This window comes from Leptinotarsa decemlineata, unplaced genomic scaffold (assembly GCF_025532065.1).
Source record: "Leptinotarsa decemlineata unplaced genomic scaffold, Ldec_3_MD MMD2_P_RNA_scaffold_12, whole genome shotgun sequence".
In the NCBI taxonomy this organism is placed as follows: Eukaryota; Metazoa; Arthropoda; class Insecta; order Coleoptera; family Chrysomelidae; genus Leptinotarsa; species Leptinotarsa decemlineata.
The window spans coordinates 2,489,501-2,515,330 of NW_027412526.1; the positions used below are offsets into that span (position 1 = coordinate 2,489,501).

At 37.6% G+C, this 25,830-nt stretch overlaps 2 protein-coding genes across 2 annotated transcripts in view; both read right to left on the reverse strand.

Moving 5' to 3' along the window:
- Window positions 1-8,670, reverse strand: part of Nos (Nitric oxide synthase) — a 150,772-nt gene extending 142,102 nt beyond the window's left edge. The window contains 1 exon segment of the mRNA XM_074171626.1: window positions 8,241-8,670. Within this exon segment, the coding sequence (XP_074027727.1) occupies window positions 8,241-8,405 (165 nt within the window). The 5' untranslated portion in view covers window positions 8,406-8,670.
- Window positions 8,671-13,079: 4,409 nt separating this feature from the next.
- LOC141480642 (uncharacterized) lies at window positions 13,080-13,766 on the reverse strand. Its single transcript, XM_074170829.1, has 2 exons — window positions 13,593-13,766; window positions 13,080-13,503 (listed from the first exon to the last, which is right to left on the reverse strand). The coding sequence occupies exons 1-2, from the start codon at window positions 13,711-13,713 to the stop codon at window positions 13,124-13,126; spliced, it is 501 nt and encodes a 166-aa protein (XP_074026930.1). The 5' UTR covers window positions 13,714-13,766; the 3' UTR covers window positions 13,080-13,123.
- Between the last annotated feature and the right edge of the window lie 12,064 nt (window positions 13,767-25,830).

The following is a 25,830-nucleotide window of genomic DNA, read 5'->3' on the forward strand; positions in this document are numbered from 1 at the left end:
TCATAATACATCAATGATAATACTAATAATTCTGTAAATGACTGCAATCAAACCACCCGATCTTCAATTACGAAGTATTCTTTTCTACGACGTCTCAACAACAAAACTAGTTCATAATGGCCAAGGATCACTCATAATCTCAACACAGTTGTGATTGTAGGCACGTGGCAACTTTGTCCCAGTGATAACTTCGCGGGAGTTCCAAGTATTTCAGAAATAACTCACAAATGACACTGTCGGATTTGTTATGTCTGGGAAACTGGAGATAATTTCCGTTGGCGTGTGTGTGTGATTTCTTATAGCGTATGAGTAGAGGATTTTGTTTTTCAATTGGATTCAAATGGATATCCAATGGATGAAAAGATGTTATTAATAATAAAAATCATGCATCTCCATAAGAGTTTGCTTTCCAAGTTATCCGTTCCACTGCTGTACTTCTTCCACCAAACAAATGGTACTGGATGGAGCCAGGAAAGTCATCAGCAGTTCGGATTTCTGCTCTGCATGGTTCGCAACTATGAGAGAGCAGAAATTCAAGCGTTTTCCTTCAAGGTAACTGCCTGAGGGGCAGATGAACTCGTAGATGTAGGTGCCACTGGGTCCTGAAATTCTTAGTCCAGCCGCTTCCTTGGCTGAACAGTCAGCAATGCGATTACCTTTACTCCTGTCGTGCCCTTCAACCCACCTCAGGATAATGTTATTATCTATCGAGGCTTTGGCTAAATCTTGGTGGTACTCTAGTACTAGTCCTGAGGTAACATGTTGTCTGTTCAAGGCTAATAGGGCTTGTCTGCTAGCAGTGCAGATTGTTATTTTTGCTAGAAATTCCTTTTCTGGTTATTTTTTTGTGGAGATTGAGATACCAGCCAGTTCCAATTGAACCACGCTGGTATTTTTCCCCACCTAATCCTAAGGCTTAGTGATCTGGAGTTCACTCCACATCCTTAGCCTTCTTCGGTTTTTGAGCCGTCTGTGAATATACGTATTCCATTTGTAGCATCTGACTTTGTATACATTATACCTCAACAGACTTTTATTTTGTGGGCGGCTGTTGAATTATTGAAGAGTGGAAGATTATCAATATATTTATTCAATAATATCAACGAATGAGGTTACAAACGGCACAACTCATATTACATGTGGCGTTCATCGACCTTCTTCACGGTTTGCTGGAAAAACGTCTCTCAGCCGATATCATAAGACCAATGAACAGTCTCATACTACTCAGTCATAGAATATAATACACAGGATGAATACCCAACTAATGATACTAGATGGCAGCACCGATAGCGTAACGACCATAAAATATAAATGTACTCATATTCTTAATAAAGGTGCAAGTTATTTTCACATCCCATGAGAAATTCATGGAAACACCCATTCTTGAAGAAACTCTATATGAAACTAATTCAGTTCTCTTCTGAATCACCCTTATCCTCGTTCTGTCGATTGTGAAATATCCATAACCGTGATCGCTGGAGATCACAGATATGGAAACCGCAGTGAAATGCGCCATCAACGCCCTCTTTCACATTCAAATGAATCTCTTCATAGACATACTCTTCTTCGGTTTGCGAGTTTAGGGGTTCATCCAGCTATACTCGTTTTAAACAATTTTTTGGAGGGCAGAAAGTGTGCTTGGTCAAGAGCAGTTTGCCAGAAAATTATGTATTCCCTGTATGCCAGCAGATTCAGAATAATAGTACAGTGTGAAGCACTGAAAACGAACGATACAGATACATTTGTGGAGAAAAAAGCAATGACTTACAGCTGATCAACAACAGCTACAAACTTGTTTCAAAAATTATTCAAACTCACATTAAAATGATCGAAATATTCATCGTCGTATCTCTAGTAGTTTGAAAGTTATATAACTTTGTTTTTCAACGAATCAATCGGTTGGTATAGTGTGATATTTAAGAAGTATACACATCCACATTCACCACATTCATATTTCCATAACTGTTTCATCGAATTCAACATTTTTTCTGCAGTGACATTTGTACTTTCCATCGAATCGTCTATATATCCTTCCGCCACAGATGTTGACTTCCATCCTCCATCTCTCTTCAAAGCAGTGATGTCTCCACCTGCATCCACTTGTAGGGTGGTAGATCATCTTTGAAACGTATGCCCAGTATGAAGTTCTTGATTTGAAAGTTACAAATTTGAACCGAAACTGATAATGTCACAAGATCAAACACTCAATTCATTATCTCCATCTTTCCACAGGAGAAAAATTCCCAAAGAATGGAAGAAATTGGAAAACAAGCCCTCTCGAAGCAACTACTTACAAGGAAGAGAAAATACCATCGAAATAATCACTTTCACACGAACATTGAGTAATATAAACAACGTGTGCGTCTCTAGATGCCCGACAAGTGATAACTTAAACTATTCTAAGTTGACCTTTTTAATATTGAAACTATTTAACTTAAGAAAAGCTAAGGTTCATGTATATTTCATGTATATTAATATGTTAATAAAGTCAATATTTTCAACTACTACAAAATGGCGGAACATTCAATAATTTGAAGACAAAAATATTGATATACAGGCCAGACCGGCAGAAATTTCATAGTAAGAATCCGTGAACACATCGGTGTAGACGAAAAAACTTCTTTGTACGAACACCTACAAGAAACAAACCACAAAATAAGTGAGGAAAACCTGTACTGTAATCATGCGGAAGTTGATTATAGAACTTACAGGCGTTGTATGTGAAAGATCGCTGAAAAATGGAGGTTTTATGTTTGTACATTGCCATTCCACAATGAATGTTTGAAATACAAACTGAGTAAAGAAAAGTATATTTTGTATGATTCAGTGTTCATATAGAAGTAATTGTTTCGGAAGAATTTTTTTTTCTTTCGTGTAATTCAATGTTTATATGAAAGTAGCTGTTTCAGGAGGACTTTCTTTTAGTTTGTGTCTGAACACATACATGTATAGAGTTACTTATTTTCACACGATAAAAGAATATTACGTACTTGCTGGTTAGATTCTTATAATACTGTCAACAATACATGTCTATCGCACACTGAACACTAAGCGTATGTCTGACGAGAGAGGAGGAGCCTACCTTACGTTGATGTATGAGTGTGAGAAAGTGAAGACAGGCAGACTGGCGCTGTAACTCTTCACGTAACGAATCGGTCCACCCTCCCATAAGAAGTTTTCACTTCAAGAAGATATAAAGTCAAAAGCTTTCGTTCCTAAAAATTATTTCCTCATAAAACTAAACCCCTTTTGATTAAACTTGTTTCGTTCCTCCAGGTAGGCTTTTGTGAGCTTTTGGCGCTGAATAGGTAAACTAGCCGCGGCAAAGTGATTTAGTCATATGGGGAACAACATGACGAGTCAGATACGAGGTCTAACTTCAATGAAAAGATAAGCAAAGAATAATACAGCGATTTCCTTGAGGAATTTAGTCAAAAGGATAAACAACATCTCAAGTAGACACTGTTTCACTCCGCTGTAAAAATCACGACTAGTTGCCGTATTCTCAGCATATCCATTTCAGCACTAAACTTGCCTGGCATATATTTCAGAATATGAAAACCGCGTTCCAAGTCAACTTTTGCTGCCCGGGGGACCATCCCTCCCTCATAAGGAGACGTCGATGATACATTCGCGTCCCCGGGATATATAGAAGCGATATATTTTCGCAAAGAAAATATTGAGAATCCTACGCTACGTCAACATGAATTTTCACTAGGATCTGATTTGATATTCGATTTCGAGATATATGGATCATTACTCTGATGTGTGTGTGTGTTTACCGCTGAATCCGTTATATGCCAATTGGAAATATCGGGAAATTATTCTGTATCGCATCGTCGAAGGGAACAAGAAGAACGATGGATTTGACTAACTTATGTCGTACTCTCGCTACTTCTTATTTCAAGTAAGAAAATAGTAGTATTACACAGGCAAAGATGACTGGCCCTTGAGAGTATGGAGGCAAGGAAAGTTTGACTTTTGATTTTTATAGGAATTCAGTTGAAGGTATTGGTTCTCAAGAAGTTTTATTTATTCCTTCATTTCTTAAGTGGAATACAAAACGGGATAACCCCAAACAGAGTATTCACAAATGGTGAGGTCAAAATAACAATGAATGATTTGATTGTTATAAATAATATGAAATATCGTGTTACGAACAGTTATTAATTGAGTGCAGTGCAAATTACAATATTTAGATATGAAAATGGTGATTGTATGAACGTTTGAGAGACATGGTGAAGGTTGCGAAGGACTTAGAAAAGATGCCAATTTCTATTGATTTGGATATAGAGTTGTAGGATTTAGAACACCTATTCAGGAAAGAATTCAAATAATGAGTGATTTTTTTGCTGTTATCTTTTTGGCAACACTGTATTTGACAGATCACGCGTGAATCGTGAAATTATTGAATGTTATTATCAAAATTCATGCTCGGTGAAGAAAGTGCATCGTGCACTTCGTCCAATTCATGGGCAGTTTCGTCGGCCTACTGAGGGAGCTATTCGGAAGCTTGTGACTGAATTTCGAACCCAGTTTACATTACTGGACATTAAACCACCAACAAGCATACGTAGAATGAGGACTTGAGAAAATATTGCGGCTGTATCCGCCAGTGTTCGTGATGACCGTGAAATGTCGATTCGCCGCCGTTCACAGCAATTGGGCACGGACACTGTTTAGTTTTTGGACTCCCCGTGGAGGACCCAGAAGGATACCTAGGAAGAAGCTCCCGTTTCCCCCAGCAAGACTCCTCGGAGCAATGGAAGATCCGCCGGAGCAAATTCAGAATATCCTAGAGGAATACCCACTGGAAATCAGATAACGGAAGCTACGTCCTGGAAGGGGCTGAAATCGGAAGCCATTTACCTCCGGCCTCATAACCTGTACCCATATTCCAATGACCACTGCAATTGACCCGGACCACTCTAACGGAACAACGGAAAAACAAGAGGAACACATGACAGCATAAGACAACACAACATCAGACATCATTACACAAAACACATCTACTAACCCTGAAGAGGCATAAGCTTATAGCAGAGTCCCACACAAAATACACTATAACAAATATTTTGTAATATATCCAAAAGCTTGATTGAACATTTTTGACTTGACTTGACCAGACGCCTTGTTGATCTTAAAATGAAATAATAAAACAAACCAATTATACAATGGATAAGATGAATCTGTTCCTTTTCATAGAATAAAAAATATCGGAGCGTCAAAGATTGAAAAAATACTTCTTTCTCATCAGTTCCCTCGATAGGAATATTCATCAATCTGATCAGTAATAAAATATAGAGGCTTACCCAGGGTTTGATGCAATAAACTTCACAACTCCTGATCGTAATTCTTTCTCCAAGAACCACCAAGGAAACAAAGAGTTTCTTCTTCTCACTCCTCTGATATGAGATCCAGGATTCTGGCAAACTTCATCAGCAGTTTTGTAGGATGTAGGTACTTTAAAATTCTAGCTAGATGTTCAAAAACTGTTTTCAATTTTGAGATCCGACTTTGGTTTCTGGTTTTAACTAATAACTTCTATTGAGTACAAGCTTGATTCTGATTCTTTTCATTTGCCTGAATTTGCATGAATTCGTATGAACTCCAGCATTGAAACAACTGATGTGGTAATACAAAAAATCGCTTTCGATCAAAAATGGTAGGAATATTTGCTGGAGAAGACATTACCCAAGGAAGATACAATGTTTCAACGGAATTTAATCAAAGTGGTACGTTATGAGGCATATTCTCATAATACGGCCCACTCGTTCACCTGATTCAACCCAGTTTTTTTCAAAGTAACACTGAATTGAGGGGTTTATCAATTACAGGAAACACATTTTTGAACAATAAATATTTTTGGATATTCACTTACTCAGTAAGGCGACTCTACCAACCAGTATCTATGGAGCAACCTCGCAAAAAAAGTCAGTCTCATCCACTGGGAATAGAGTAAATAAATCCTTTGCTTTCTCGGCCGAATGAAAATATTGATAATACCGTCCGATGTCGCAATATTCTGAATTAAATTTCCACAATGAGAAAAGCATTGTAGAGTTTTCTAAGAGCAGATACACAATAGTAGGAATATAACGGACGTTTGAAAGATTGAGATATGCTGCACAGCAGCCATAAAAGTCTTCGTTTAATGGAGATTGAATTTGAGATACATGAAAACTATATTACATTATGCTATGAATGAACGAAACTTTTGGAGGAGTTTGTTACTCAACAAAAAATGGGATTTATTAGGAACTTACATAGTTTTATGTTTTACTAATTCATAAGCGCTACTTGGAGTGAGAACTTGAAAACAGTTGTCTTGGGTCCAAGTCTCATCAATGGTCATCAAGTCTCAATTTTCAAATTATTTGAAATCGAACCAAATATCAAAAATAGAAATTATTCTCAAATGCGAACATAAAATCAAAAAACTTTTTCAGAATAAATTAACATGAACACTCACCCGAAGTTTGATCTTTCACGGCCAGAAGTCAAATGGTAACTATGATCATCCGGGCTCAATATCGAGTCTACCAACCAGGAGGTTAGCTCATTGAATAGCTCACCAATGACTCATTAACAAGCCAACCCATGAATCATTCACCAATTTTCCAATCATGAAGTCGACCCTTTGATAACTATACCAACCAAAAGGTAGACTCATTGACAAGTCTACCAACCAGTAGATCGACTCATTAACGAATCTATGAACCAACTAGTCGAGCAACTCGTAGGTTCACTCTGTGACAAGCTCAGCAATGACTCATCAATGAAATCACCAACCAGAAAGTCAGCTCACTGAAGTGTACATCAACCAGAAGGTCGGCTCATTGACGACTCTTTTAGTTGAAAGATGGACTCATCAACGAGTCTCCCAATCAGTAGAATGACTCATTGACGAATCAACCAACCAGGAGGTCGGCTCCTTAACAAGTTCACCAACCAAAAGGTCAACTCATTAACGAGTACACCAACCAGAAGGTCGACCCATTGACGAATTTTTTAGTCAGAAGGTCGACTCATTAATGAGTCTACCAACCAGGAAAATGAATCTTCAATGAGTCTATTAACTAGGAAAATGACTCAATAACGAGTTGAGCAATCTGATGGCTGCCTCGCTACCGAGTCGAGAAAGCTGGAGGTTGACTCATTATAACAAGTTAACCAACCAGGGAGGCTGACTCATTAACAAGCTCACTAATGACTCATTAACAAGTTCAGCAATCAGGAGATCGACTATTCAACAGGACACCAACCAGAAGGTTGACTCATTAACGATCATATCAACCGAAAGGTGGACTCATTAACGAGTCTACCAACCAGGAGAATGGCTAATTAACCTGTCAAGCAACCTGGGAGTTCAGTCATTGGCGAGCTCACCAATGATTCATTACCGAGTTCACCAACTGACAGGTCAACTCGTCGAAGGGTACAACACCCAGAAGGGCAACTCATTTACGAGCCTACTGACCAGAAGGTCGGCTCGTTAACGAGTCTACAAACTAGGAGGATGACTCATTAAGCAGTCGAGAAAGCTGGAGGTTAACTCATTAACAAATCGAGCAGCCTGGAGGTTGACTCAGGGAGTTCGACTCATTACCAAGGTCACCAATGACTCTTCAACAAGTTCACTAACCAGGAAGTCGACTTTACAACAAGTACACCAATCAGAAGGTCGATTCTTTGATGAGCCCACCAGCCGAGGGGTCGACTCGTTAACGAGTCAAGCAACTCGGAAGTTCGGTCATTGACGAACTCATCAATAAATCATCACCAACCATTCTCCAACAAATACATCAACCAGAAATTCAACACCCCAGTAAATCTATCAGCCAGGAAGCGACTCATTAACGAGTCATTCAACCAGGAGAATGACTCATCAACTAGTCAAGCAACTTGGAGGTTCACTCATTTTCCATATTTTAATCTTGAAATTCCGTGATATTATCGGGAAATAATAAAAAAAGTAGTGACGCGATGATATCATACAGAGCATGAAAACAATCATTCACAATAAATCATTAACAGTATGAAAATAAGACGTAATAGAACAAAAGAATAGTTATTTAAGGTTCAAAGAAACTTACTGTCATGGGATTTTTTCTAGCTACTTCATATCGTTTCGTAATATATTGAAGATATTTAGTTCCATAACTCTTAAGGTCATGGTACACTATCATCTCAGGAAAACCCACACCTGACACCAAAAATTATAACTGAAAATTACTCACCTCACAGGGTTTTATGTGCAGCGAATCGAAGGCCTCGGCTTTGGTAACTATATTCCGCAGTCGGATCGGCTTTTTATGCACCCCTGGAGAATTCTGGATGACGGGACAGAAAGATTCGCTCCCTGATATCGTCGGCTGGATGTGGTTACTGTTGATCATCGACATTATCCTGTTGCACCACACTTTATGACATTTTTACAGATGTTATTTCACGAGACGCGTCAACGAAAGAAACGGACAAGATTTACGGGTTCGTGGAGTTTTGTTTTAGGAAGATGAATGGGTTTCATTGTGCTGGAGACACGTCGTACTTCTCCGTCAAACTCTGGATTCACTGACGGTGAAATTATTGGGTTTATTTTCATAGGTGCCATAAAACATACGGACAAAAACAATTGTAAACAGTTGCCTTCATCGTGAATTCAGAAGCTTGACGGAGAAGTTGTCGATATGAGGCATCGCAAATCCGTATAACTTGCATATCAATCGAAAATTATACAGAGTGGAACAGCTGAACGGACTTTTCAACTATGGTGCATATTTATTACTCAACACATATTAATCGCAGTCTGAATACTTCCGAATTCATTCCAAATCTTTTGTGAACATTATCGGCAGAAAAATATATCATATGTATTCAAATGTATACAATACTATGGCGCCATCTGTTTGTTAGCCTACAAAATTTTCGGACCAGCTAATTTTTTTTATAGTGAAGAAGCAAGCACATTTTTTATGAAGAAACCACGTACTTCAGAACCAATAGCAATTAAAAATTATTCACGCACATCTCTATTTGTGAATTTGTGATTTCAGTAGATCTTTCCATGTGATAACAATTGAAGATTTTAAATTGTTCATAGATATGAACGTTAAATGAGATAGTGAATTTTTTTAGGGTAAAGAATGTTAGATCCACTGAGTTATCATGATTTTTTGCAACAAAAAATCCTATTGATATTTCTGAAATGTCTTGTGAGCTTCAGTCAGATTTTTTTTGACTGACTTCGTTTTGAAATGTATTCCCAATGTAATTGATAATAATAGATGTGTAACGCAGGACTCGATACAATATAAGCGTAACCCCACTATGGCCTGGATCGATTACCGTAAGGCATTTGATACAATTTCGCATGAGCTCATCTTGCATTTGCTCAGATGCCTTGCGGTACCCAACAAATTAGTGAGATGCATTGAACAACTGATACTACTTTGGCAAACTCGCTTTACCATAACATCTGGTCAAGCAAGAGTCCAAACAAGGTGATTCCCTCAGTCCTCTTCTTTTCTGAATATCACTATTGCCATTATCCGTTACGCTCAGAAATACTCGAGGGTATAACTGTGGCACCCCCGGAAACCGGAGGCACAAGACCACCCATTTGTTTTATATGGATGATCTTAAACTTTATGCCTCTGGAGAGAAGGATCTCCATCAGTCCTTGAGGGTGGTGGAAGAGTACACGCATGCTATCGGTATGAAATTCAGGATAGACAAATGTACAATGGTCCATCCCAAAAGAGGACGATGCGGGGACTACGGAGAGGATGTGCAGCTCGTAGATGGAAGCATCCTACACCATCTGGATGCCGGAGAGACGTATACTTACCTCGGGGTGGAACAGCGCCACTCACAAGAGGTAACAGAAGTGAAAAACTCTCTCCGTGGCAAGTATCAGCACAAACTTCGACAGATCTGGTCATCGGAACTGTCGAGGAAGAACAAAGTTGCTGCAACAAATATGCTTGCGTTCCATTCTTACTCTACTCGTTTGGAGTATTGGAGTGGACTCGGGAGGACCTGTACCAACTCGACGTAAAGACCCAAAAAATTATGCATCTCTATAGGAGTTTGCATCCCAAATCGTCCGTCCCACGGTTGTACTTCCCCCGACAACAGGGAAGCCGTGGACTTTTGAGTTTGGAGTGTCTACATGACAGAATGGTGCTGGATACAGCCTGTAAAGTCGCCAGGAGTTCGGATTCTCTTCTCTGCATGGTCCGTAACCATGAGAGAGCAGAAATTGGAGCATTTCTCTTTAGGGCAGCTGTCCGAGCAGCTGATGAACTCGGTATAGTTTTCGACACTGAACGAGGTGACCAATTGCAATTCATGGCCATTAACGCAACCTCCTTAACGTACCGGTCCCGAGGGGTCAGAACAGCAGTTTTTTGAAGTGCATCCATGTTGTCTTCAACTAACGAAATATTTGTATCGTCAGCATAACTTGTAACTAATGCCGAGTTTGTTTTACTTACGAACTAAATTAGATAGTCAGAAAATAACATGGAAAAAGGGGCCTAAATTCGAACCCTGCTGAACTCCTCGCATAATATCACAATCATCGCCCATGCATTGACCAATTCTCACTTTTTGCCTTCTACGTATGAGATAAGATCCTACCAAATCATGTGGTACCCCTCTTACACCATCAAAAGCACGTGGGAAATCTATAAAAAGGCCCATGACACATTTTTTCTTGTCGAGAGCACTAACAATTATCGATTGAAATTCACAAAGGGCTAACTCTGTACTCGTGGATTCAGTGAAACCGTGCTGTGAGGATGAGAATAATTCGTTTGGTTCGTGAAACATGGTCAACTGTTTTTTAAAATTCAATAGTATATATGGTCGAAAAATTGATACTTCATGTGTTTGGAACAAAAAGAGCGATAGACCTTACCATTTTCAGACTCTGCTGTAGTTGTTTGGACCAGTTGCAGAAACTTCGTCCTAAATTACTCTAGGTCGACCTCTTCGGGGTTCATTTCCAAGGATGACCAACGTCGAGTAGCCCATTCATTAACGGTATCAATGCTAAATGCCTGATTAATTATGTTTGAACTGAACCAATGCGCTGTTTTGGCAGCGCATTGGTTCAGTTTCGATGCTTAGAGAAAAATTGGCTGAAAAGAGCCAAAAGTTTTAATTTGGAAAAATATGAAGGGCATCAATATATAGAATACTAATCAATTGATTAGTATAAACCACATGAGTATTTTTTTTGTAATGTTTATTTGAAAATAGTTGTTTATAGAGGACCTCTTCTTTCAGTTTCCGTCTAAAGATAACATCTATGCATGAATTACACATCTTCATAGAGAGTTCATTTTGAATATAATCATTTACCACACAATTTCATGTACGAAGATGCAGATGTAGAAAACCAGAAACATTTTGCCTATTTTTCGCCTTGAAAACTACCCCTTTTCTCCGGCACTTAGTTACCATAATCTAGTTTTTCTCACATCATTCGAAAGTTCGTAATCCCAACTAATAATTCTTTCGTTCGTTCCCATTTTTTCCGGAAACATAATGAGAGGAGCAATAAAGCAGATCGTTCTTTCGTGGAGGATATCGTTTTCCTGAGGAAAATAATCGAAAACCGCCAGGCTCTGATAGAGATACTATTAGGGGGTTAATTGAAGTGCATAATCGGCGATATACCCCATTGATTCTTACAAGAAAAGAGGATCTCCGGAAAAACTCAATTCCGATCAACAATTTATTGGCAGACTCGGCAATGTTGTAATTATCCAGCTCAGTGGTGGTTTTCACAACTTTTTTTGGATGTGTGGGTTTTTTCGGCACGTTCCTGACCTCCAAGTAAAATGGTGGAACGATATCACGAATATAATTTGTTGGATTGTTCTCTATTTTTATTGGTCGAATAATTCTGCTGATGGATCAAAAACTAACTAGAGTTACTGCAGTTTTTTCCTAGAAAGATATTTCCAAACGAATACAATGGAGAGTCTCGAAAAAACATACAGTTCACATTCGAAACAGAGACAGAGAATAAAAATTATCTCTTAGAGCTGACCATTACACATAATCATAATAAATTTGAGTTCAATGTATACATAAAACCGAGATATACAGAGATTACAATCTCAAGTGATTCTTTCCATCTCAATAGTCATAAATCAGCAGCCTAGGGTTAATGAAAAATTTCAAGAGGAGCTCGAGAAAACTGCAAAAGTTATGGACAATTCAGTAAAAAAGAGGGGTTGGTTTTTTGTAAATATTTCGGAAAATATTGAAGATATCCGAAAATTGAAAAAATCCTTGAAGAGGAGGAACTTTTTCCGAAAAAATGTCCCACCTCTCAAACTTTATCACCAATATTTATAATTTTGATTCAGAGGCGAAAATAGCGGGTATATGAACAATAAAAATTGTTTCAACCCATTAAATATCATTATTAAGGAAAAAAATGCACATACCTTCTGAAGCAAATTCAAATCCAAGATAGAGTGGATGTAAACATTGACATGCTCTACGCACGTGATATTGAAAATTCCAAGAATTAGCCAGGGTCGTATTCAGAACCGACATCTTGTTGATCGCAAATGCTGTATCATACTTAGGAAAACTTTTTTATAACAACGAGTGAAATGCACAAGTTTTGCCGTTTAACGGGAAAAATGCAGATATTATGTGTAATATAAAAATATTTTCATTGGATTTTTCACAGCGCACTCAAGCATTATATGAAAAGAGACGAAATTATTTTTTTATTGATAATTTTTATTTTATGTAATATCAAAAGGGATATTAATCAAAATTATTCAACTGGATGAATTTGTCTCTTCATCAGTAGTGTCATCCTCACCAATCTGAATTATCAGTGGCTCGATTTGTGCCTCTATTATGTTATCAAGCTTCTACATCTTTGTCTCGACTTCCGATATTACAGCCGAACACACTTCTCCCATTTCTCCGCTGTGACTCTTTTCAAAGTCTCATCAAAAAGTACTTTGAGATCTGCAAATTTGAACGTGGTGTTATGCTGAGCTATAGAATTCTTCACATCGGCCCATATTAACTCAATGGGATTGAGCTCGCAGTGGTATGGAGGCAGGCGAAGGACAATTTTGTTTTAGCCTGCTGCCATCTCATCGACTATATATTTTTGGTATTCAAGCTTGCGCTCCTTGACAATTTTTAGTAGCTGTACTCTTATCATTGAGTCTTCAAAGCTAATATTCTTTGATCGCAGCCAATTTTGGATTTCAACCTTCTTTGAAGATGTTGTCGGAATCTTCTCTAACCGTCGCGACTGATAAGGTGCATTGTCCATTACAATCACAGCGTTATCCTCCAGATGGGGTAGAACTTTGGGAAACCACTGTTCGAAAGATTCACCGTTCATTTCTTCGTGATAATCTCCACTTTTCTTCGACTCGAAACACCACAGCCCTTCAGCAACAAACCCATTCTCATTGCCGATGTGACAAATAATAAGCCGTTTTCCTTTACCTGAAATTATGAAGAGGTATGTAAGTAAATAAAACAAATACGAGTGTTACTTTTTATATATTGAGATTGAGGCAGGTTGAGGAGTTTACCTGATGGATTTGTTAATCCGGTGGATAGTTCATCTAGAAAGGCCCTCCTAGATGAGGTCACAGTTTCATCGACCCATACTTTAGGGGTAGTATGACCAGCATTAACCCAGGTTTCATCCATATAATAAATTGTTCTATGTTGTTCCCTATAATATTTAATTTTGGTCAAATACTCTCTCCTCCATAACAATTTCCTCTCTATCCAATAATAAACTATTGCGCCCTCGTTTTTTTCATACAAAATTCATATATTTCAATACTTAATGGAATGTTGACCGCTTAAAACTCGGCAATGATACATCTTCATTTATTTTTGTGAGTACTTTGTCTATTGTGGGTATTTCATTTCTGAAAAAGTACTCATGCACTTTCCTCCTGATTGCATGTTTATCAGCATCATCTATTGATTTTATAATGGTTTGACGATTCTGATTTGTATTCGGTTTGGAAAATGTATGATTTTGTTTATCTTCCCGTAAAACATTGTAAATCGAAGCGCAACACACTCCAATTTTTTTGGAAATTTTCGATACGACTTCGTCGAGAGTCGATGTCTCAATTTCTTCCATCTCTTTCTTGAACACATTTAAAATCACTTCTTTCATCTCAACACTCAAATGTCTTTTTTTGGATCGTTTCCTGGCTGGACTCAGAGGATAGCTCACAGTGTCATCAGCAGTGTCTGTACTGGACATCTTGGAAAACAATTTTAAACAATACACTATAACTCACGCCACACAAACACGCAAATGACTGATTACAACCCTGTGCTGGTACCGAACTCGTACCAAGAAGGCGAATTCACCAATGAACGCTGCCCTTTCCATCTGACACTGGGCGATCACGTGAACATCACGCTTTGGTTTTGTTTTGTTTTACTCTATCTTGGATTTGGATAGACTTTAGACACGAATAGACGGAAATCCATGGAAAACATTTTTCCCGTTATTATTTAATCGGGTATAGTTTAGTTAATCAAATGATTTTTGTTTTAAATTTACATAAAAACCCTGATAATTTTCAAACTGAAAATCTCAAATTTTGTTCACTTCTTGGAGCTTTTCTTGAAAGCTTTCAAAAAAGATTCCCGTTGGAAAAATTCACCACTTTGTTATTAATAATCAAGCACGTTAAAAAGTGAAAAATTCAATTAAAGCAATGATTTTTTTTTATTCAAATTTATTCGTGTTCTTATTATTCATAAACTTACATAAAAATTATTTTTCATAATTTTCAGCTCTCTTGTTTTGAAAATTGTTATAAACAAATATATTGTATGTATTGTTTATGAGATATTTGAAGTTTTTCAGGGGAGATTTTTATCAGTGATGAAAATTATGATGAAGAAAAGAGAATTGAAACTTTCTATATTTTTTACCACTTTTATTTGTAACTAAAGTTACTGCAGTTTCGTTCTATATTTTTTTAAACTCATACATTAATGTATAACGTTAGTTACAAATAAAAGTAGTAAAAACATTGAAAATTTCATTTCTCTTTCTTTATTATGGTTTCCTACCACGTAGTAACGCCTACATACATCAATTTGATGAATATTATGATTTTTAAAAATGAAATCGCTTCTTAAAGAATATTTTTTTTGCTTGAAAACGTATTTGTTGATTAGCAATTTTTTTACTACTGAATATGAATATTGAGGACCGAAATGCACAAGCTTTTATTCACAAGTGCTGCTATCGAATCTTTTTTCTTCGGTTTTTAAGTGGAATATCCAATCGCGTAAGTTTTCGAAACATTGAGCAGGTATATTTTCCAAAAGAAAAAATATTGAATCAGATATTATATCGCTCGACAGGAAATCGGAACGAATTCGTTGCCGATATCATTGCCGTGATAAGGTCTTCTGCGAAACAGACTGAAATCCAGCGCTACGGCGGAGAGAAGAGGAAATAATCATGAACGGGAAGCAAGAAAATGAGGCTATTTCCTAAAATTTGATTCCACTTGGAACAAATGTTGGCTAGACAGGGAAGAATGTTGTTATAACTTGACAGACATCTAACACGAGACGTTGCGCATGTAGAGTTCAATCGCATCTAGAGTGCACACAGTTTTTATCTTATATTTTATAATAAACCAGCGACAACCCCGGCTTCGCATGGGTGCAATGCTGATACTAAATATACATATAAACGCGGCGATCGCTGTTGATCAGAAAGTGCTATACCGCAACTGCTGTGTCCCTGCATTTCAAAAATGTAAAATCTTCGAAAATATTCATTCAATTCACATGCTGTGAAAAGCCGTATTGATCTTCATTAAATGCACAATGAAACTACTCAATTGGATGAGGATTATTGATGTATTGCCCAAAATAGCTTTGTAAATAAGCCATTATTTTTCGAGAAGAAACCTCTGAAATTATCAGTGTTTCTATACTCTAATATGCATGTTATACAGGGCTTTTCATGATGAGCGTTAATTAGCCGTTTCTGGCAAAATATTTAACGGATCAACCTGAAAATTTTACAGTATGCATAAATCAATATGACCTACACGCCTAAAATATTTCAGACGAAGCGGCGTTGCGCTTCTACTACTGGATCAAAAAGAAATATTACTAACTATAAAAAAATGTCGAATATCCAGAATAAGTGATGAATTCAAAAAAACGAGCAAGAAAACCACGTCAGTTTCCGTTTGAAACAGTTTATCTCGAAAACGGTTCAAAATAGAAATAGTATCATCTGAACAGAGTTATTCTAAAATTAGATGTAGAGCTCAAAAATGTTGAAATATACAGGGTGTTCCATTGGAAAAAATTGAGTTCCACTCATTTTTTCATGAGATCAAAGTATCTGCATTTTTTGAAGACCCTGTATGAGACAAATGAAAATATGACTCGGAGTGAAGATCCTCATAGTATCACTCCACTCCGTTTCAAATTTGATCGTTTCAGTGCAAGAGAGTTCAAGATTATCAGCATTTATAAAAGTTCATGTTTGGTAAAAAAAATATCGAAATTAATTTACATCTTCCAAACGGTAATAGATAGGTATAGCCGCTACTTTATAGTAGAAGCGACAACGCCGCTTCGTCTAAAATATTTTAGGCGTGTTGGTCATATTGACTTATGCATACTGTGGAATTTTCAAGTTGATCCGTTGAATAATTTGCCAGAAACGGTTAATTAACGCTCATCATGAAAAGCCCTGTATATATACATACAAATCTTCCTCTCAAATCACACATCTTATGAATGTCAATTCCACATTGTTTTTTTCTGAAAAAACCCGCAATTGTCCCTGTTCATTCACCAAAACATGTTAATTTCTTGATTTCTGATTGATTATGTCCTATCTAGCAACTTTTTGAATAATATCAAGAGGGGCTTGAACAAATTGCAAAAGTTATAAACAATTTAGTAAAGAAAAGGGGGGTTTGATTTTTTGCAAATATATCGAAAAATATTAAAGATATCCGAAATTTTGAGAAAGATCCCTTAAAAAGAGGAAAAATCCCAAAATATTTCTCCGTGTTCATTTCAATGGATATATGTACTTCAATTATTCAACTAATTTTTTATAAGTTTTAAATTAACATAAAAAAACACTGATAATTTTCAAACCAAAAACCTCAAATTTCGTTCACTTCTTGGAGCCTTTCTCGAAAAAAAAAATTCCCGTTGGAATAATAAAAAAAATTTGTTTTTCCACTTTGTTATTAATGATCAAAGACGTTAAAAAGGGAAAAATTGAATCGAAGTAATGTTTTTTTTTAATATTCAAATCCATTCGTATTGTTATTATTTTTCATAATTTTTATCTCTATTTGTTTAAAAAATTGTTATAAACAATCATATTGTTTATAAAATACTTAAAATTTTGGGGGGATTTCAATCAGTGATGAATTTTATGATATTTAAAAACAAAATAATTTCTTTAAAAAAATATTATTTCAAAACGTATTTGTTAATTAACACTTCTCTTTCGCTACTAAATATGAATAATAAGGAACGTTTTTTCTCAAAATCATAGTTTCTATTCCTCTTTGACATTCAGAAAAAAAAAAATCTATATTTCCTTTATTTATTCAATAAACAGTTTGTTTTAAACAAATCACTTCTACGATATATTTTTTAATACTACCAAAAAACAACCATTGTCACTTTTTGTATGATTTTTTTTCTGTAATTTTGACAAATGTTTCAATATTGTTCTTTTTTTATACAAAGAGTGACACATTGTTGTTGTATTTTGGAGTATTCAAAAAGCTTACATCGCAAAAATTGATTTGTTTAAAACAAAGCTGAAGGCAGAAGACAGCGGAAAAACGGTCACTTTTGTGGAAAAAATAATCCTGTTCCACCAAGAGAACCCACTGCCCCATACCTCAGCGATTGCAATTGCTTAACCATCCGCCTTATTCACCAGATCCAGCCCCAAGCGACTTATTGGAACAGTATGTATAGTTGAAAGGAAACTATGTTGGAAAATAAAAAAATCTGAAAAAAAATGTCAGAAACTTTCTAGACCACCCTCGTAGTATAAACTATGAAAAAATACTACATAATTATTATCCAAAAACACCAATAATTCTTTTCTTTTCGTTTACGATATCCAACATTTTTGTTATGATGGAATGACATCATATAAAGGTGATACACAGGCAAAATGCATTATGTATATGTATGTTATGATACAAAACATCGTGAAAATATAATATTCTCAGGCTGTACATTTCTCTTCCGCATTATATGATCAATTACGATCTTTATTCTTACCATATCATGTGGTTATGACGCTGTTTTATATTCACACGTTTTGTGTTCCATTTAAATAGTCCCAACAGAAAAATTCGCGAAGCTATCCAAGAATATGGAGACTTTGAATAAGCAATCTCCATTAAAAATCTCAATTAGGCCTCATGCCGTCCCCAACAAATCAAAATTGTATCTGTTCTGACCGAACTCCCAAAATACTGCCCTATAAAACGAAATGTGATATTAGTGCCGTGTCGTTATTCAAATTGCTGTGGATTGAAGGGATTTATCGTTGCTGTCAGTAAGCAGGAAAAGCTTTATTATTCAATAAAAAGACGTTTTCCATTCTCTTTTGGCAGGTAGAAAAGCTTTTTGAGTGGTCTTAAAAGAACAATTGCCAAAAGGGAATTTGAAAGTGGCAATGAAATATAAACAATGCCTCAAATGTCTCCACTAGTGATGAAGGGAAGCAAATCTCATATCAGGAATTTCAGATATTCCAGCAGGTGTAGATATTTGTGAAAGAGAATGTGGTAGATGAACAAACTGTTCAGCATTTTCTGAATGCGCCAACTTGGTTAGGTTAGGTTAGACCAATGAAATCTCATTGAAACGGGCTATATATGTCAATACATTCTGCATTCCTTCCTCCCTTTCATTTGATGTACTTCACGTGGCAAACTGACTATTATCAACGAAAATACAACTTTATGTTCTTTCAACGTGTTTTTTTTTTGTTTTTTTTTTGTTGTTCCCTCCACCGTGAAAACTCAAACTATGTATTTTGATACATCCTGTATATGTTCTTTATTGAGTGCTGCATGCTTAAATGTGAGAGTTACGCCCCTTCTTGGTCTATAATAAAATTTCGTTCACAAAATGAAACCTTTTCATGCCTCATTGTGCATATACATAACAACTGAACGCTAAATTGATTCTACGATATATCCGTTCTCGAACATAATTGTGAATATCTCTTTTGGACATGTCGATAATTTGTACCTTCGAGTCAGTGATGTGGATTCCATCATACTCAAAACGGCTAGCCTCCAACTTGAGTCATTCAACCGTTCGATTACATCATACTCAAAACGACCCGCCCAGTTTCCTTACCCACGTGACAGCTTGACACGCGCTGATTGGCTGGTTGGCCTGTCTGGCTGAACTGCCGCTACTCCTACTTGTTTGAAGGATAAAGGTTGAGAAAAATCCAAGTGCATAATCTTCCTCTGAAAAAATTTATATTTCCATCCACCATTGAAATTATGCGACAAGGACGTTCAGCACAGAAGTTGATACGATATTTAAAAATTATCCTGGAGAAGGTACTTCACTAGACGGATCATACAGGGTGATTCTGAGTATCATCTAAAACTGTATTTCATCACAGGGTGTCCCGTGGGTTCGGCTACCTATCGGGCGCGTCTCCAGGTGGCGGACCAGGACTTGGACCAGGTACAGGAACGACCTTACGGACGGAGTCGCCGGACTCCTCGTCAGTAAGTAGGGTGAGGGGAACAAAAACTTCCCAAAAGCCTTTGCAAAACATGTCACCGTGGGCCAGCCTACCCAAGCCAAGGTGTAAGGAATCGTGTCGACAGCTGAATAGCCGCGGGGTGATATGCAGTCACGAACGATCCCCTTTGGGGAACTGGGTGGAACCTCATTGTAATCAGCCTACCTCTGGTAATGCGGAGCTCTGCCAGAGGTGACCAATTCTTCCCTTGCTACTCGTGGGAACACACATGAATGAAACAACAGAAACAGCAAAAACCAATCCCGAGGCTAGACAGAAGTGCTCACCTCAATCTATGACGGTGGCTGGGGATGAACAGAAATGTCCACCCCAATCTACCGCTTGGAATGAGGCTGGACATAGCAGATTACCTGCAACAGCAAGGCACTTCCTGCGACGGAATCCGAGAGCTCCGTCTTAAATAAAGGCAAGGAACAGTCTGTCCCTGCAGGAAAGCTCCCTCACTTGTACAACTCCACGGAGAAACCTGAAGAAGGTTGAAGAAGCCGCTTAACGACAGTAATATCGCTTCACCTTCCAGAACCTTCACGGAAGCCACCGTGAAACACCGCAAGGTTGCCAACGAGAGTGTGTGTTCGGCGAGCCTTGGCCTACACCTGCCAATATAAAGGAGATGTCTCCTAGTGATCTGTTCAGAAACATAACTATGTTTTTCCTCGTATAATATGTGTTGATCGGGCCTCTTTAAAAAATCTGTTCGATGTGAATTAATCTGGAATGAATTTTCTCCAGTTCATTGAGAATATCATCAAAATTGGACTGAAAATAAAAAAACACTCAAGATCAAAATATTTCAAATTTCAAAATGGCTGATAATTCGGCATAGCAAGAATTCGTCTCAGCGTTATAATAGGGGAGCCCAAGCGGGGTTTTCGGGATTTAAGAAAGCGCGGCAGATTAATACAGGGGGTACCTTGTACCCGGTTAAGTACCTTCTTATATAAGGCCGCTCGTGAAGGATAAAGGATCAGATCACTAAGAAAAAAATTGATCCTCAGAAATTCTCGAGCGCGTCAGATTAAGGTAGGGTGAGGTAATTACATGCTAAAAAGTGTATATTCCAGTAATCTGACAATTTGAGAGTGACGTAATGAAAGGGGAGGGCAGCAAAGTTGTAAAAAAATAACGTCATTTCGACATTCTCGAGCGTAGCAATTTTTTTTTTATTTTGAAGGAAATAATTCAAGGATAACAAAAAATATATAATCTGACGATTTCCGCAACCCGAAATGACAAAAATTTGTCGATAAAGTTCAATGCGTGCAGCTGTATGATACCTATATTCCCCTCTCCGAGTTTCCATTCCTCTTTCACTTTTTCTCTATCTATTACTCTCTCACTCCGTCCCCACTCTGAATTCTGTAGTCATGAGGCCATCACAGCTGATCACAGAGACTCGTTCGTCATGAAGATGATTAATTAATCAATTGATTATAAAAAATAAAAAATTTTTGAGCATATTTTCAAAATTATTTTCTTATAAATACTAGTATTCCACTTAAAAAACGTACACTTACTTATCTGCATGCTATTTTCTGAGCTTTTCAATTAATCACCTTCAATGATTTAAAAAAAATTGTCAGATTAGGCGAATCCCTCTAGATAATCGTCAGATTATGAGACAGCACGTCTAGAACATTAAGAAGAACGATATATATCTTGATCTGACGCGCTTGAGTATTTCAAAATGGCGAATTTTTTTTGCACATTATAATAATGGCCGCGAGTTTGCGTCAGATCGAAGTCGTCAAATTATTGAATGAGAACTTTTTTTATTGCACTCAATAACCCCTTAGAAAATCTGACGCGCTCGATTATTTTTTTTCTTTTCACTTTTAACCCTTACGTACAACCACCCGCATCATGCAAATGATCAGAATAACATAAGAACATTTTTTTAAATACGTAGGACATTGAATCTATCAATATTTGACGCGCTCGAGTATGTCCATGCAACAGTATTTTTTTACATATTTAAAAATCTATAGCCGCTTTCCCCACCGATGAAAAGGTATATATTATATAGCATTTTTTTTATCATCTAAGCTTTGCAACCTAATATGTCTCCATGACGCTCGATTAAATCCCCATTTTGCATCGTGGGCTCCCCTATTATTATTTCAACGTAGTGAGAATTCGACGCGAGGGGAATAATTTGTTTTGAAGTTTGATGCTTTCTTTGTTTCTTTGGAAGATGCGCACATTTTTTTGTATAAAGATGGAGACATAGAATGTCAAAACTTATCTTTCCGAAAGATAGTAATTTTTCGTGTTCCTCAGTGTTGTAGATTTTCTGATAATGTTTTTGAAGTTAGTATTTTTGCTATGCCGTGAACCTAGTGCAAACTAACACTGTCACAAAATCCACATGAATTACCAATGTATATGACCACAAATTACAACACAACACATGCGTTTTTGTTGAATTTTCATTTCTTCATTTTCAGCGATGTTATCAGATAAAACCCTTTCCATGGTCGAAATAACATCCCCGCATTTTTATTGTGCATCAAATGTATAACAAGAAGATGGTATCATCTCCCTTGTCTGCTTGTCTGGAAAATATTTCCAAATGAAGTTGGTGGAGAACACTGTCGGACAGTGAGAATTACACACGAAATCTTTTAATTCCATCTACAACACAATTTTAATTACGTCATTTTGCGCTCCAGAGTTTCATCTAATTCTCAATTAAGATGTTTACGGAACGAACAAAGGGAAAAATCCATGCAGAAACTCTATGATGAGCGTAATGAGTTTTTTGTGCGAGAAACGACGTATAAACGTAGTACGGAGAACTATCCGAAACTTGAAGAGGTGATGTCGAAAGTAGTTCAGAATTTACGAAATAAATGTTTTAGGAAGTGATTAATTATTGTCAAATGGGTAGAACAGAAGTAACCAGCACAACAAAGAGAACACAAAAATTTTGGGAAAAATTTATATTTTTCAACATAATCTACTGTATTGCTCGTCAAAGCAGTCATTAACTGCCGACATCACTTCTTCATCGTTGAAAATATTCGACCACTGAGCCATTTTTCAAGTTTGGGAAAAGAGAATGATCCATGGGCGCTAAATCTGGCGAATAGGGTGCATGAGGTAGCAATTCAAACTTCAATCCTTTGATTTTGGTCATTGCGATAATGGATTTGTGAGCTGGTGCTCACAATACCTTTTTGTCAGCCAACTCAACAGTTTTTGCTTGATTTCTTCAGTCAACGTTGCAATAAGTTCGCATAATACTCGTCGTTGTTGGTTGAATCTTTTTTGAGGTAGGCAATGAAAAGTATTCCACACGTATCCCAAAAAACCGATGCCACGATCTTGCCTGCAGATGAAACGGTCTTTGCCATCTTTGGAGCCGGTTCTCCGTTTGAGCCCTGCCTGGTGGCCGAAGGCTTTGAAGAAATAGGCCCAGGCGAAGCTCTTTGGCCTACAGAGACAGTCTTGTCTGGCCATCAGTGGTGCCATCAGTACCACACCGTCAGCGGAGAGGAGGGAGAGGAGGTGAGTCTAGATGGACTGGATACAGACTTGTGCACATTGCCAATTGCACAAATCAATTTAATGCAGAGTGCAACAGACTGTTGGTTGATACTGGAAGTCACAACATTCTGCAAATGACCTTTGACTTTATGCGAGTAGAGAGGACTGGATTCTTCCGGAGAAGGAAATATTAAGAGCAGATAGTTGTTGGTTCACAGATGGATCAAAAACACCTTCTGGTTCTGGTGCAGGTGTTTTCAGGACAGAGATATCAACCTGCCTAGGAACCTATGCGACTGTATTTCAAGAGGAAATGTATGCTATTGAATTGTATGCAGAGACATTGGAGGAATCCAACCTCATATACAAGACAGAAAAAATATTCTCGGTCAGTCAAGCGGCGTTGAAAGCTCTTGGCTCCTACCGAGCAACGTCTAAATTGGTAGCAAACTACCAAAAACGACTCTCCTCGATAGGAAGACTCAACATATTTTCTCTGGTCTGGATTCCTGGCCATACTGGCCTGGAACGCAATGAGGCTGCCGACCCCCTTACAAAGGATAGTGCAGCCATCCAGAAAGCAGCTTCTTCGGACCAGAACCTGTCATTGACATCGCTTTAGGCTTCCAAACCAAAATTGAACACCTGGATGTCAAGAAGATTTCCGAATTTCTGGCATAATCTTCCAAGATTCGCTGTTTCTGCAGTCGTCATCTCATTTGGTGGACCACTGCGATGCCCGTCTTGGCAGCTCGTACGGTCTTGTTTGAAAGTGATTAAAAATGTTTCATAATGAATTTCACTAGTTCGGAATTTCATTGTCAACGGAATGGCTACTCCAAAGCGATGGTAGAAAAGACTTTGGCTAAAAGACAGCAGGAGCCTCGCAAGGAGGAGAAGCCGTCACAACCAGTGCTTGTACTTCCCTACATCAGAGGATTAGCGGAGAGGATAAGAAGAATTAGTTCCAAGTACAACATCAGAACCTGCTTCAGATTCGATAACACTATCCGTAGTAGCCCCACGAAAACCAGGCCACCAAATGCGGACTGCGATTCCAAGAATTGCATTTACCGGATACCCTGTGAGTGCAGAAAATCCTATATTGGTGAAACTAAGAGGCCATTGAATGTTCGCATTGCCGAGCATAAGAAACACACACAGCGAGGGGAAACCAGCAAATCAGGAATAGCAGACCATGTTTGGACCCATCAACACAACATCGAGTGATCCCAAGTTGAGATCTTGCACAGAGAGGAACATTGGTTCAGGAGAAAATTCAAGGAAGCCGCTTACATGTTGTCCAACAACGTATTCAGCCAAGCCAGCGTAGAAATACGCAATATATGGAAACACATCATCAAGCGAAAAATGGCCAACTTTCGCCAAACGGTCATCTCCCACGGAACCAGTGAAGCGAAAAATAGAAAGCGGGGATAAGTGAAAGTACTCGAACGACCTATAAATAGTCATCTCTCGGAGGAATCAGTCCAGTCATCACCCGAAGACGATTGTAGATACTAACAATCGAAACGTCGTGAACTAACGTGACTTGGAATCTCTCAACTTTTTATTATTTTTATTTTCTTTTTTCATTCCTTCATTTTCATTTATTCTTGTTCAATTGTTCTTATTCACTTGTATTTATTTCACTATTATTTCATTTCAGGTTTATTTTGCTTAATATAATTGTTATTTTCAGCTATTCATTTTCAATTCTTCTTTTTTAGTTGTTTCAGGAATTTCAAATCATTTTATATACAAGACAATGGAAGTCCGAACTAGTGAAATTCAACTTGTACGGCCTTGTTTAAACTCTGCCACCTGTAAACGAAGGAGCAGATCCACCCAGAGTAGAATTCAGTTCAGCATCTATTGGTTAGGCTTAGTTAGGCCTTTGAAATAAAAGTAGTGTGCCACATAAAGACCAATTTTCTCCATTTTCACAAACACAGATCCTCTTCAAACTTGAAACATATGCTTTATAGATTGTACACTTTGTGACACGGTAATATTTTTCAAACAACTACTGCCATCTTTCGGTCAGGGCGGGTATTTATGGGACCACCTCATACATAAAATCGAGTGTGTATCACTACGTCGGAAGCCATTCCTTTTCCTTACGTCACCAACATACGAATGTCCCGAATTCGACGTAACGATCATTCGACGTAGTGGAAATTCGACGTAGCATGATTTCAACTTACTGAGAATTTGACATAAGAAGGATAAGTTGTCTGGGAGCTGTAAGTATCACTACGTCGAATTCTCACCACGTCTAATTCCTATTACGTCGAATTCTCACACATCGAATTAGCGTCACGTCGATTACCATCATATGAATCAATTTGTGTTTCGATAATTATAACTTTTGTATTTTGATGACGTCAGGGATGGATTTTGACACTGTGAGATTATGACTGTGTGAGTAGAAACCCACAAAGTTTCTCTGTATCTAAAGAGTTGGGAAGGTGAGTGTAAACCCACGC